The sequence below is a fragment of the Lutzomyia longipalpis genome, chromosome 1 (genome assembly GCF_024334085.1).
Source record: "Lutzomyia longipalpis isolate SR_M1_2022 chromosome 1, ASM2433408v1".
Lineage (NCBI taxonomy): Eukaryota > Metazoa > Arthropoda > Insecta > Diptera > Psychodidae > Lutzomyia > Lutzomyia longipalpis.
This window is the reverse complement of record NC_074707.1, coordinates 2,938,369-2,952,414: the sequence shown is the minus strand read 5'-3', so window position 1 is coordinate 2,952,414 and position 14,046 is coordinate 2,938,369. Positions and strand designations below refer to the sequence as shown.

General features: G+C 30.6%; 4 protein-coding genes across 10 annotated transcripts in view; all 4 read left to right on the top strand.

The window, feature by feature from the left end:
- LOC129786411 (uncharacterized) overlaps positions 1–4,992 on the top strand; it is a 41,614-nt gene extending 36,622 nt beyond the window's left edge. For all 7 annotated transcript variants that reach the window (XM_055821420.1, XM_055821416.1, XM_055821415.1 and 4 more), the window contains 4 exons: positions 54–285; positions 356–483; positions 591–701; positions 2,007–4,992. In XM_055821420.1, the coding sequence (XP_055677395.1) occupies positions 54–285; positions 356–483; positions 591–701; positions 2,007–2,246 (711 nt within the window). In that variant the 3' untranslated portion in view covers positions 2,247–4,992. The remainder of the gene's footprint in view (positions 1–53; positions 286–355; positions 484–590; positions 702–2,006) is intronic.
- The window catches only part of LOC129786413 (calcium-transporting ATPase sarcoplasmic/endoplasmic reticulum type), a 642,650-nt gene that overhangs the window by 140,183 nt on the left and 488,421 nt on the right, over positions 1–14,046 (top strand). The window lies entirely within an intron of this gene.
- Positions 1–14,046, top strand: part of LOC129786498 (3'(2'),5'-bisphosphate nucleotidase 1) — a 1,077,868-nt gene that overhangs the window by 601,248 nt on the left and 462,574 nt on the right. The window lies entirely within an intron of this gene.
- On the top strand, positions 7,312–14,025 carry LOC129786443 (probable sodium/potassium/calcium exchanger CG1090). The gene is made up of 7 exons (XM_055821483.1): positions 7,312–7,680; positions 8,356–8,562; positions 8,646–8,901; positions 9,252–9,997; positions 10,245–10,800; positions 10,900–11,088; positions 11,179–14,025. The coding sequence occupies exons 2-7, from the start codon at positions 8,365–8,367 to the stop codon at positions 11,187–11,189; spliced, it is 1,956 nt and encodes a 651-aa protein (XP_055677458.1). The 5' UTR covers positions 7,312–7,680; positions 8,356–8,364; the 3' UTR covers positions 11,190–14,025.

Here is a 14,046-nt window from a genome sequence, read left to right as displayed (position 1 = left end):
ATTGAATATTTTCTACTCTCGGTTAAATAAATTTAAATGTTTTTTAATTACAGCTGTACTTGCTTGATGATCCAGAATGCAGTGAACTCTGCACCTGCTCAGACGGAGGTGAGAATCCAACATTGTCCTGCTACGCACTCTGTGTCCCATTGGTGCCATGCCGAACTGCCCTGGCGTACTACAGTCATGCATCTCCGGCATATCAAGCTTTCCGCGGTCGTTGCCTGTGCTACTCAGGACGCTTCATATGCATGCGTCCGCCACCAGGAGAATACTTTCTACCAGGTAGAACTGCAAAATAATAAATTAATTTAAAATCTTACACTTTCCAATTTAACTTTGATTTATGATTTAGGTGGAGTTTTCCTACTACTGGGATACAGCTCAGCTGATGAAGCACTCCTGAGACCACATACCAATCTTGGTATTCAGGACGCTGTCAGGGCCCTACAGCAGTACATGGTGGAACATGTGAATAATCAAGTGAGTACATAGATAACAACTTTGCCACAATATTTAATTGCATAAGCAAAGGAAAATCACTTTCAATTACAAAGGGTCATAATTACTTTAATCATTTCCTTTTCCAGACGTCGTGTACTTTAACACTCTTCAATATAACCGATGAGAATGTTATAATATCAGCAAGACTTCCGCACGATCCAAAAGTGAATCCTCTTGAACTTTTACGAAGAGAAAAGGTTTGCAAAAATTACTTTATATATACTTTGTTTCTTTCTCATTCTCCCTCGCTCAAAAAAATAGGGGTGGATATAGGATATGAGGGAGGTGCTAAAATATTTATTAATTAAAGGAGATGGGAGTGGAATAGGTCAAATTTATAAAATAATATGAGAAACAATATTACCTATCTGAAAGTTTTAGCAAAAGCTCCCTAAGATTTACAGAAGACTTATTCTTATCGTAAGAAAAATAAAATCCTCAAAACTTAGGTAATGGTGAAGATGATAAATTCCTATTATTTATGCATTAAATCAAAAATGTAGCTCACATGAGGTCGAGACAAAATCTTATGACGACCAACCTTTGCAATGACGCCAATGACATTTTACAAAGACAAATTGACGGTTCAAGGGCCTATTAATTTTTAACCAGGAAAGAATATGACCCATTTTTGGGCGATGTAAGAAAGAAATCTTTTAAGGGAAGTTGCTTTATTTTCAAGATTTTCCTGGTGGATTTTTCAACTAATAACATAATTTTCATCTCCATTTAAAATTTCTATTGTTCAATTTTTAACCAATTTATTTAGTTAAATTCGAATAAAATCTACATTAGTTTAACTTTTTAATCTGCACACAAAAAAGCCATTAAATAAATAAAGTTCTAATTAGTTAATTTTTATAGTGTATAGTAAAATATTTATTAATTAAAAGTTTATGGGATGCTGTGAAATCAATTTGATATGTTTTACAAATACGCTGTAGTGTGAGAAGTTTTTTTTCCAATAAAACCGACAAGCTAAAAATTAATTAAAAATTAAATTAGAAGCGTTTAAAAGAGATATACATTAGATCAGTACATATAAATGTATGTAGGCAATTTTTTGAATTAAGAGATACATAAACATTTAAATCTATTTAAAGGTTATTAATTGTTTTTTAACAATCCACCCCCTCTCTGATTTTATATGTGGATATTATCAATTAGCATTCATGTTGGCTACATAATATAAATTTAAATAATATCAAATGGTTCTTCATGTAGAACATTATCAATTTTAAATTTAAATTTTTGATACAACCTGTACTATATAAACCAAATTAAATTATTTTTGTTATTATTTTTTAATTATCTATTTTGGAGATATGTGTGTGAATTAAATAAATATTTTTGAAAATTTTAGTTTAATAGGGATATAATTTTATCAAAGAAATTTTATCATAAGCTACATAAAGGCTTATCGGTTTTACAATACTCGATATTTATTGTATAATATAAATAAATTCTAGAATTAAATAATTTTCTATTAATTTATTTTTCAGGCTCAGTGCAAGTCCATTCTTGAAGCAATTAGCCATCATATAAATACACAATACACAGAATTGTCATCCGATAGACTTCTTAGCATATTTAAAATGGCCGAAATGCAAGTTATCATGCCAGACATCAGTGGATCATCGCACACCATCAATTTCCATATGGGTTTACTTTTTCTATTGCCATCCCTCACAATTCTGCCCACCATACTGAAACTACACACGAATATTTACCACATTTTATGACATGGCAAACACTGTACAATCTGTTGAGAGTAATTTGTAAGCATAATCAGTTATATGTAATATTAAGCAGTGTTCTTCATTGTAAATGAACCCTGATTTATATACTGTATAGAATCAATTTTAGCATATTTTGACATGATCCGTTGTTGTCTGTATATCTCTCATTGGGATGACACACATTCCAAATTCATCTGAGGAATATTTAAAAAAAAAAAAAAAAGAAAAACATATTGGAGATTTTGCAATAATGAAAAAATAAATATTTTTAATATTAAAATAATAGTTATTCAGAAAGAATAAATTCTCTTGAAAAGAGGTCTCATTGAAGTTAACTTGGATAAAATGGCGTATAGCAAATAAAATGAGTTAGTTTTTATTCTTTGGATGACATATTATATATATGTATACATAGTTGATGGCAATGTGTATATAAATTCTTCATATAGGCAATACATAGAGTTGTACGATATGGTACGGTGGAGAAAGATGACAAGATAAGCTCAAAATTTCATTAAAGAAAAATAAAAGTAAAAGAGAGATATTGAGACATTCTCAACCTTGTCGGATGTATTGAATGGCAAAACTTATACATATATAACATCTCTAATACAGCATTATTTCTGTTTTTAAATTTGATTGATTCTCCGTCTCAGATTGCAAATGAATTTCAGGAAATTTTATTGGTATAGTATACATTAAATTGAGCCTTTAACGCAAAAGAAAAAAATCTTTTTTTTGGTTTTCTTTTCTAATCTTATGCAGTTTAATGCAAGAAAGAAATTTTTAATGAATACATATCAGCTTTATTCATATTTAAGTAAATATTGAACTTAAAAAAAAATAAATAAAACTTGTATCTTTTGAATTTTATTCAGTGACTTTTATTACATATGAAAGAAAAAAAACATATTGAAGTCTTACAAGTATTTTCGAATTTTTATACAAAAGAAAATATAATAAATATTATACAAAAAGTGTGAGATTACTTTCCAATAAAATCTCCTATTGGCGTATTTTTACGCTGTAATTTTTAAAAAAAGAAAAATTTCACATTTAACTTGTTATTAAATATTTATGAGGTTTCCTTTTTTTCCCAACTAACAAAAAAAACCAGCATTAATATAAAATAACTCTTCAGTATTTTCCCCATTATATTGACAACTTTACATCCAAAATCCATTTAGCTTGAATCCAATTGATGCTCATTTTAATTGTCATCCTTAATGGCTTGAATATATTAAAATGCACTTAGAATATAACAAAAACAAAAGAAAAAAAGAATATTCAAAATCCAATATTATTCCTTTTGACTAGAAGATGCAAATTATAAAGAACAAAAAATATATAGAGAATAAATCACATATTTTGTGCACATTTAAAGCATTAGAGAGCTTACCAAGAGAAAACAAGTTTTAGCACATAAGGGGAGTACATTAGAATGAAAACTCATAGTTTTAAATGAATCACTATTTGACAATATGCAACAATTAAGCATAAATTACAATGAAATAGCTATACTTTCACATTAATACTAGTAAACGCCAAATATTATATTTTTGTAAAGGGAGGAAATTGCGTTGGACGTATTGAAAAAAAAATTAATATGTGCAATTTGTAATATTTGTGGAAGAAGATAAATGAAAAAAAAATCTAACTGAATAAGTTTTGTAAATTTGATGTATAATGTGTATGTATTTAGATGAAGAAAAAAATTATTATGAAATTGGAAGAAAAAATTGGAATTTATAATGCTTATGAATTGTCCAAGTCCATCAAATTGAGCTTGAAGTTTACGTTGTAGATTAATAAATTGTGTACAAGTTTATTTGAGCATATATTCATTGCTGAGCTTTGTGGTTTTTGTAAAAATAAATTAATTAGAATCACATTTAGCAAGAAAAAATATTTGTTAATTGAAAAAGAAGTTTAAACATTTACTTTCTATAAGGAATTTCTTACTGTTCTACATGAACTTTCTTTTAATTTGGAGAACAAAAAAATATCAAAGGGGTGAAACGCAAAGTTTAGCAATGAATAGAAAATCATCATGTTGCCATTATTTCCATATAAATGTTAGAAGAAAATTTCACAATGTATGGCTCTAAGCAATAGTTATTTATAAAATTTTAAGAGAATAAAAAAATATGAAGGGGTTTCACGCATGTGTAAAACATGTAAAAGTATAATTATTTCGTTGAGTATATGCTTAAGATAAGTATAATTACTCTAAGATTGTGTAAAAAAAATTAGTAAAACAGAGGAATAGGTCTAAAATGAAAAAAAAAAAAGAAACTCAAAGGATATACAGAAGCAGTTTTAAAGTTATATTGAGGTGCATTCTGAATGACATTCCAACTACAAAAACGAATGTCAAACAGTGCAATAAGAAAGAAAGAACTTTGTGTTTTGAGATAGTAAAAAAATATACATACATACATTCTTTTTTTGTATTAATTATAGTCTGGATTGAAGACTGATCTGTAGAATTTATTTGGCTGATATTTGTGTTTTTGGAGTTTTTGAATATCACGTCAAAAATTTGCACTTGATGAAACTTAGAAAATATTTGTATGAACACAATTTTCCGCTGATAGCTTTTGAAACGTTGTTGGTGCAATTATTATAAAGAAAAAAATAATAGTAATAATGAGAATTTAAATATTTTTCAAATAGGAAAGAGATTTCTAATCCCATTTCCCCTTTAAAAGACTGTTTTATTGTTTTCTTTCTTAATTCTTTTTTTTTTTTAACAAGCTTTCATTAATAAATTGCAGTATTGTTTTCCAAGCAACAAAACATCTTTTGTCGTATAAAAGGTTTTTAATTCTAGAGTTAATAAAAAAAATGTGCTTAATAATTGTCATGAAAAAAAAACAGAAGAATGAATCTAAAAACCATAAACATATATGTAGTAAGATCGTAAAATGTAACTCAAAAAAAAAAAGTATAAAACTCGATAAATCAATCAAGTTTTTAATGGAAATGAAAATCAATATTTGATAATGTGTTCTAATGAAAGTTTTATCTAACAAAAAATATACCATTCAGTCTAGTTTCTCCCTCCCCATCCCCCTCCAGAAAAAAAACAGTCTAATTTCCAATAATTTTTCTTTCTATAAAATGTTACAAAATATAATCTATATTGCATAATCTTTGAAATTTTCTTCTCGTTTTTCGAAGGTTTTCCACATACACACACTTCTTGAAACTCTAAAGCAATTGAAATGAAAAAATCTTATATAGAACGTAGAACCCCCATAAAGGGCAAATACATATCGTCTAGTCTTCCCAGTGAAATAACATATCAAGGATAAATAAAATTTTAAACGCATAAAACACTTTTATTTACGAATATATTAGGAAAAATTATTAATAATAAAAATGGAGAAATTTAGTGAGAATCTCAAATGGAAGGGATGCGCAAATAAGGGTGTCCTTTTTGCAATTTGCAAAATGATTGAAAGCTCTAAGAATTTTGTTTTTCATTTCTTCAATAGGAAAATGCTTTAAAGAAATAAAAAAAATATCTTTTTTGAAACACAACAGATCCACTAATAATGACAAGAAAAACAAGAAAAAAAAACATTATGACATAAATGTACTCACAAATAAAAATAATCAATATATTGAACGTAGCGCTCTATTAGAAAAGTATCCTCAGAGATCTATTCATATGCTGAATGGTTGAACAATAATAGTAATAAATACCTAAGTTATTTTAAAAGTTGTTTCTCTTCTTTTTTTTATTTTTAATTTCTATTTAATGGATGGAGATCATCAGGTTTGGCCTCAGGTATTGTATTCCAACATAAATTTTATTTATTTATTTTATTACCGTTCCAACATAAAGTGTTTCAAATTTTTTGAAAGATACTTGATCTACCTATACAAGAACCCAAAAGGAATAACAGCCCTACTACTATTTCTGGCTACTCTAAAAAATATCCTAATTATGGTGAAATTCACTAATAAGACAGACTTAAGATTCTTTAAGAAAGACCTAAGTTTTCTTAAGATTGTCATTTTTCTTAAGAATATCACAAGTTTTTAAGAAAAATATAATTTTTTTTTAAGTTTTCATAATCGAAACTTAAGATTTCTTGAGTCAGGCTGAATAGGTTCAAAATCATATTTTCCAGAAATATCTAAATTCTAAATTTGTACAAATCATCGAAAAAAAAATATTTCGCCCGATAGAGCCTAATTTAAAAAATCCTAAGTTTCACTTAAAATATACTTCAAAAATTTTAAGTTTTTCTCAAGAAAATTTAAGAAATCTAAATTGTACTTAGGAAAATTAAAGAACTTTTAAAGAAAATTTAGAAAATCCTAAGACTGTCTGATTAGTGAATTTTACCCTTTATTTTGAATATAAAAAAATAAATATTTTGAGCAAAAATTTCCAGCTTTTCCGTTTTTCTTCCAGAATAAATAATTGAAAAAATTTCAAATTTCAAATAAAATTCCCTAAATCAAGAATTGAGTCTATCTCTAGTCCATAATTATTCATTCATCTCTACTCCATATCATAGACTAAATAGTATGTCTATAAGTGAGGAGATTAAATTACATAATATTAAACATACCTAAACACGATAAATATAGTCCTTAAAGTCAATAATTAAGAACTTTTGGAATTTGGAGAAGCCATAAATTATCAAAATGGAATCAATTCCTATTATTTGACTCACGATGTCATTATAATTTAATGTTTGTATACAGTATAGGGCTTTATAGCTAAATGCTCGCGGAAATTGAAGGCCAAAATCTATTCCTGGAATTTCCAGAGAGTGGTTGGTCGGAAATGCAGGAAATGAACTGCGTCACTGCAAATACTATGTAGGTACATTCGTTGCAATATTTTTTTCCTGTTGTTGATTTTAAAAGCTCCCTATTTTGCAGAAGAAGAAAAAAACGAAGCAAATGGATTTTTATTTCATGAGAATTACTCATGGTAGGTATAAGCGCGGTGTAAAAGTTTTCGAAGATTGTGGGTGCTGTTGAGGGAATTATGGAGCTTTTTTTTACCATGTTCGGATTCTGCGCAGTTGCTTGCATGATGTGTAGCCTCCATTATATTCCTTTCCGCACCACACACAACTCAGTTGCACTTTCATTGAATTTCGAATCTGTCACCTTCATTCAAATTGCAATTGTGGTGAGCAAGTAGTGTAATTTTGGGGGATTAATCGTACCCACTGTGAGTGGTATCCCCAGGAGTGGTGGTATCCTTTCGTGGGATAGGCCGTGTATTTGAGGACAAATAAATAATTCGCATGTGATGGAAAATCATTGCAAAATGTTGTGTATAGATTGTTAGTGTAAAAGTTTGATTTTTGCACCCACAAAACCCTCCGTGCGAAAGGTCAAAAAGTGAGATTAAAGAGTTCACAACATCGGAGATTTGCTTGCAAATTTAACCAAAAATTTAAAGGTAAAGTAACGATATTATTATATGAAGCTGGTTTTCCCTGCGGGGGTGAAAGCACACATAGGAAAGGTTGAAAAAGAGAAAAAGGACTATATAATGTATGAAGTGGTTTTTCCATATACAAACTCCTTCCAGTCAATTAGAAATTTTCATTACATTTGAGCATTAGTAAAAATTATGGTATTTCTTATGTACAGAGAGCAAAGAATGTATTATTATGAGTGTTTAGTATATGGCATATAAGGAAAATCAATATTTTGAATTCTAAGTATGTACGTTCACATAGTGTGAGGGTTTTCTGTCAAAAGGAAAATAGGACAAAATTACAACTTTGGCGGCGGAAGGCATTACTTTTTTTCACGATAGTCAGAAAATTAAGCAATAAAATTACTTAACAGCCAAATAACTAAAGCCTCAAATTGTTCTATTGTGCTCCAAACCGATGGGATGTTAGTAATGATTTGTGATAATGAACGACCTTCCGTAATTACCTAGACATATTGAAAAGACCATACTGTATAAATATATAATTCTCATACCTATACCTACCTTTTTTTTACAACTTCGTCGCGACTGTGTAATAGCTCTCGAATTTCATTGAAGGTTCCCTTTGCGTTCTAAAGGTCCCTCGCTTTTTATTTAATCATATTATTTGTGAAAAAAAAAACCTTTTCGCAGCAAAAAGCCATGAGGCAAGTACGTCGCGGCCGAATCTTGCATATTGGGATATTGTTCTTGATCTACTCATGCCTGTATGTGTACTCTGCAAAAATTAAGTCATCCACCGAGGAGGAAATCAATGAAGACCAAACAAGTCCACAAATCGAACTCAATATGTCACCCAATCCCACATTCAACACTGACTTCTACACAACTAGCAAAGAGGTAAGAGCTTTTTTCTCCCTTTTAACTTTATCCGACAATACCCTGAATCATGTGTTGCAACTTGTGTGGTAATTTCGCCCAAGGAGAGTGACATGGTTGAGCTAACAACCCGTGAGACACCGCACATCACGCACCATCATGCTCACCCAACTTGGAGACCGAAACGCACGAATTGCACCCCGCCGGCTATTGAGCAATTCCCACAGCCGCTTATGGGGCCCAATGCTAGGAAACATGGTGGACTTGTTATTCACGTCATCGTGGCAATTTTTACCTTCTTGGGACTCGCCATCGTGTGTGATGATTACTTCGTCTCCAGCTTAGATAGGATTTGTGAAGGTGAGTCATCATGCTGAAAGGATTAGCTTCCTTCTAAAGGGGCTGCTCTAAAACTTTCACGGGAAGACGATCTTGCTTGGCTTAAATTTTATTTATTTTTTTAGTTATATTCAATTCAATTCTTTTATCATAATGCTAATCTTATGAAAATTGAAGCTATGAAATGCTTTAAATCAATTATTTTAAATCGTCTCCTTAGGGCAACCTGGGTAAGCTGAAAATGCCTCAAAATCTTTGAAATAATTTTCAATTCTATTGATTTCTTACCACAACCGCTAAATAATTAAATGAACCAGCCATAGCTGGGCAAATGGCATGGGAGTGATAATAATAAATTTATTTCTTTGCAGAACTTAAACTATCACCAGATGTTGCTGGCGCCACATTTATGGCGGCTGGTAGTTCAGCTCCGGAACTGGCCACCGTTGTTATTGGTGTCTTCTTCGCAAAGGATGACATTGGTGTTAGCGGAGTAATAGGATCTGCAGTCTTCAATATCATGTTCGTTATATCCGTTTGTGCTCTTTGCTCAGGCACAGTGTGCCAACTAAACTGGTGGCCCCTCGTTCGAGATTGCTTCTTCTATTCCGTCTCAATTCTCGTGATGCTCATTATAATTTTCAATGATGTCATCTCATGGGTTGAAGCACTGATAATGCTGATATTCTACGTCTTCTACTGCATTGCACTACACTTCAATACGGCCCTTGAACGTTGGGCGCAAACATGGAAACTTCCAATTAAACTTCCAACGCGCGAAGAGCAATCTGCCCTTGTTACATACAAAAATATCTCAGATCCCACATACACGCAAAATGCCCAGGCAGTGACGAATCTCTCGCAGGAGCCGCAGGAGCAACCGAAGCCCGATGAGCAATCCCATATATATGATGCTAATGCTAGTTGGGATCCAAATGCGGCATGGGGTGAAGAATCAACGGGCGGTGGTGGTACGTATGGGACTGCAGCAACAACGACAACCGGAGGCTGGGATGATGCTGGACAACAAAGTGCCAATTCTTGGGATCCAAACAGTACATGGGAACAAGGCGAAGGCCAACAGAATTATGGATACAACCGCGACGGTGCAGAGCAGGTAAAACATCAAAGATAAAATTAGCAAATTAATTGAACTGAATTCCAAGATTATAATTTAATTTTCCAATTATGACTTTTTTTTTGTCAAGTTGCCCTTTTAAATAAATTACCTCTCTACATTATTAATTGATTCCCCAATGATATTTTCATCCCTCTTATTGATTTTCCCCGACAGCTCATCCACGATGTGTAATAAATGTAATTAATTACATTAAATTGGAATTAATATAGCAATTAACTTACAGAATATGCAGGAAACGAATATAGGTGCCGAAGGTGGTGCAAATGTAGGGAATGTAGCGCAAACTCAACAGATCACCAGCTACTACAAATCAGCTGAGCCAAAGAACACTGAACCGATAAACCCACTGGAAAAACCAACGACTGGAGGAACACCAGCCCTAATAGCATGGGGCATTGTGTTTCCCATCCACTACATGTGCCGCCTAACCATGCCCGATTGCCGATTGGAGAAATATCGAAATTGGTATCCATTCACCTTCCTAATATCCATGATTTGGATATCATTCTACTCCTACTTTATGGTCTGGATGATTACCATAATTGGTGCAACGCTCGGTATACCGGATACAGTGATGGGACTCACATTTGTTGCAGCTGGTGTATCCGTACCGGATGCCCTTAGCTCAATAGCCGTCATCAAGGAAGGTTATGGCGATATGGCTGTGTCCAATGCAATTGGTTCAAATGTGTTCGACATTCTTATATGTCTCGGTTTACCATGGTTCATCCAGACGGCTATCATCAAACCCGGATCACACGTCAATGTTATATCCAAAGGTGAGATGCCTTAACTAACTACCTTAACCGACTTGATTTTTTAAAAACGGGTTTAAAATTAAATTGATTTGAACGCTCTTTCTTCTTTTTTCCTTTTAGGCCTGGCTTACTCGACACTATCGCTTCTATCCACGGTAATATTCCTACTTGTTGCAACTCATCTCAATGGCTGGAAACTGGACAAACGCTTGGGTATTGTTCTCATGGTTTGGTACTTGATTTTCATCACCCTCGCATCCCTATATGAATTGAATGTTTTCGGACAGCTTAACCCACCCGAATGTGCAAGTAAGTACTAGCATGACTAATTCCATTCTTTTCTAATATTTAACATGACAAAACATTTTTAAAAAATCTCTTTTTTCCTGCATTCATAAGGCAATTACTAAGGCAGCATTATATATTTTTTTGTGATTGTAAAATAAATGCTTTAGCCTTTTTTATTTAAAAAAAAAATTATGAAAGGAAAACTAAAAGAAAGGCATACCTATTAAAATAAATGTTTTATGATTATGTTATTATCCTATAAAATATTAATCCCTAAACCGCAATGTAATGAGAGAGGGACTATAAAAAATTCGCGTTAACATTTCCCACATTATATGAAATTGCAATAAGTGAAATCTTTCCTACAGCAACGGATCTAATTTATTGCAAAAATGAGTTTAAGTTTTATTTTTGAAAAAAAAAAATGAAAAAAAAATCTCACTTTACGGCGGTCTAAGACAGTGATTATAAATGTAAAGTATAAATATAAGAGACCTCCTGGAGAATGTAAAAAAAATTAAAAAAAAAACTTAGAATTGTTGCAATAACATTCACATAGAAACGAACCAAACAGGAAAAAAATAATTGTTTTACTATTTTTTTGCGAAAGATAAAAAAACATTTTTATAAATAATGTTGTAGTGAGAGTGTAGGTCAAATTTATACCTCAAAAACATCCCATCTTTGTCCTCCTTCTTAGCTAAATTATAATGTATTTATTCTGATTTCCAAAAAAATTGTTAACTTTAAAAGAAACAACTAAAAGAAAAAAAAACTTACACTGAAACTTATGCAAAATGCTAATCTTGCAAAATGCTTTAAAACTCTAAAGAGTAGACATTCCATTTTAGCTAGAAAACTCGTAAAAAAATATTACTTTTAGTTTTCAGAGAATTTATCAAATTTATCCAGAAATGAAAATGATTTTCCTTTTAATTACAAAAATATTACAGTCAGGTATTGGTTAACGTCGCATGGGATATACTCTTCTTACCTATTAATAATAATGAGTGGAAAGAGTATATCTGACTGTAACCTGAAAAACAGAGTTGATTTATGTTCACCAATTAAAATGTTTATTTGTTTTTTTTTTTACAAAATACATTGGTGGCTCGCAATATCGTATTTTTTTCTTGGAAAAACTTGTTGGAAAATAAAAATTAGTTCTGGGAAAAAGCTTCCCAGTATACCTTCAAAGTTTGATCCCATAATTAAAAATATAAAAAAAAAATGCAAGACACCAATGTACCAACAGAAAAACTTTATTTTCTTATTTTTCTTCAAGAGCACAAACTTTAAAAAAAAACGAAAAAAGAAAATTTCTCTTTCAAATAGCTGCTACATTTTCTTCCAAAGTCAGTATGACGTGTTACTAATTAATTAAAATTCTATACGTTAAATATAATCATGTTCTGAATTTATTTTACATTTATTTAACAAATTATAGATTTTGTTGAAATATATAAATATATAACAAAATATACATAGGCTGTAAATAAAATGAGATTCACAATAATATTTAAAAAAAAGAAAATTGCGCAACACAATACCATAATCCAAACAACAGTAAATAAACATATTAGTCATTACAATGCAAAAAAAAAAACGTTCAATTAAAAAATACTCCAATAAATTTTCCTTTTAGTTTTCCACAGCATAAAAATTTCTCATTTTGGAAGGTATTTTCTTTTGTGTATAAAAAAGCAAATAAAATTGGAAAAATTAGGGTTTCCTAAAGTCGCAAAAGTAACATTCAATTAAGCTGAAGGTACTAAAAATTATTGATTAATATATTTACGTATTTTACATACAGTACATCGAAAAAAAGAAATTTCCAAAAAGAAAATTAAAAAGAAGAATAATTGTGATGGAAACATCAAAAATAAAATATTATGTGCGGTGCCTGAGAAATAGAAAATTTCGTTGTCATATCCTGGCAAAGTAATCCAATGAGAAAATATTGAGCAAAAGAGATTTTGAAAGGAGAAGAGAAGAAACTGTATAGTTACTCAGAGTGTAAGCAAAAAAGAAAACCTTATACATGAATTAAAAATTAGCAAATATTGAGAAAAAAAAGAAAACTGTTCAATTATATAGTATCAATTACATACATATATTGTTATCAATGTTGTGTATACATACTTAATGACAGAAACCTCATCTAAAATATTTAAAAGAAAAAGAAAAACTCAACCGCAAGAATATGACAATTTTCCTTTATATACCTTAAGAGTGATAGAGTCAATTATTTTTTTAATTCATTGCAATTTGGTTAAAACAATTAATTAAGATTTTGTTAAAACTCCAAACTTGGCGGGAGACTTGTCCATTAATTTTGCAAAAGTCAGGGTTACCAAATTCGCTCTTTACTTGAACAAACACCCATTCTTACAGCCCCAAAAGAAAATTCTCCTGTAACTACATACTTTCCATATACATATACCTACCCTTTGTACACATACATACACCATCATGGAAATTGAACTCTTCCAAAAATAGAAGTATAAGCCCTAAGGGCGTAAAACGTCCGTAACCCTTAAAAGAAAGCTCCCCAATCCCGAAAGTTAAATAAAAAAAATTGTGCTCCGTTAAAAGCTATATGAGAGTGAATGTAAGAAAAATTTCTCCATTTTCAGTCAGCCTAATTATTATGTACTCTCTCTAGTAATGTTTATGTCAATGTCTTGTATTTTATGAATTTAAAAAAAAAATGGAAGAAAAAAAAAGTATATCTCAGAGACAATAATTTTCAAATAAGAGTTCTAGTTATTTCATTCTTATTAGATAAAATCTAAATTTTCTGAAAATTTAATGTTCACATTGTTTATTAATCCCCACATAAGAGAAAAATCTATCTATTCCTGAATCTCTCAAATAAATGATTCATTTGTGTTCAGATTGTATAAAAAAAATTACCATAATGTCAATGAGCATGAACTGTTACGTTAAAATAAAATAAAAACGTGTTATGCTACAAAA

Bases quoted from the DNA above. Each gene is read 5' to 3' on its own strand.
- LOC129786443 (XM_055821483.1), top strand. From the start codon at position 8,365: ATGAGGCAAGTACGTCGCGGCCGAATCTTGCATATTGGGATATTGTTC. The intron at 9,998-10,244 runs GTAAAACATCAA...ATTAACTTACAG, and splicing joins ACCGCGACGGTGCAGAGCAG to AATATGCAGGAAACGAATAT. The intron at 10,801-10,899 runs GTGAGATGCCTT...TTTTCCTTTTAG, and splicing joins CGTCAATGTTATATCCAAAG to GCCTGGCTTACTCGACACTA.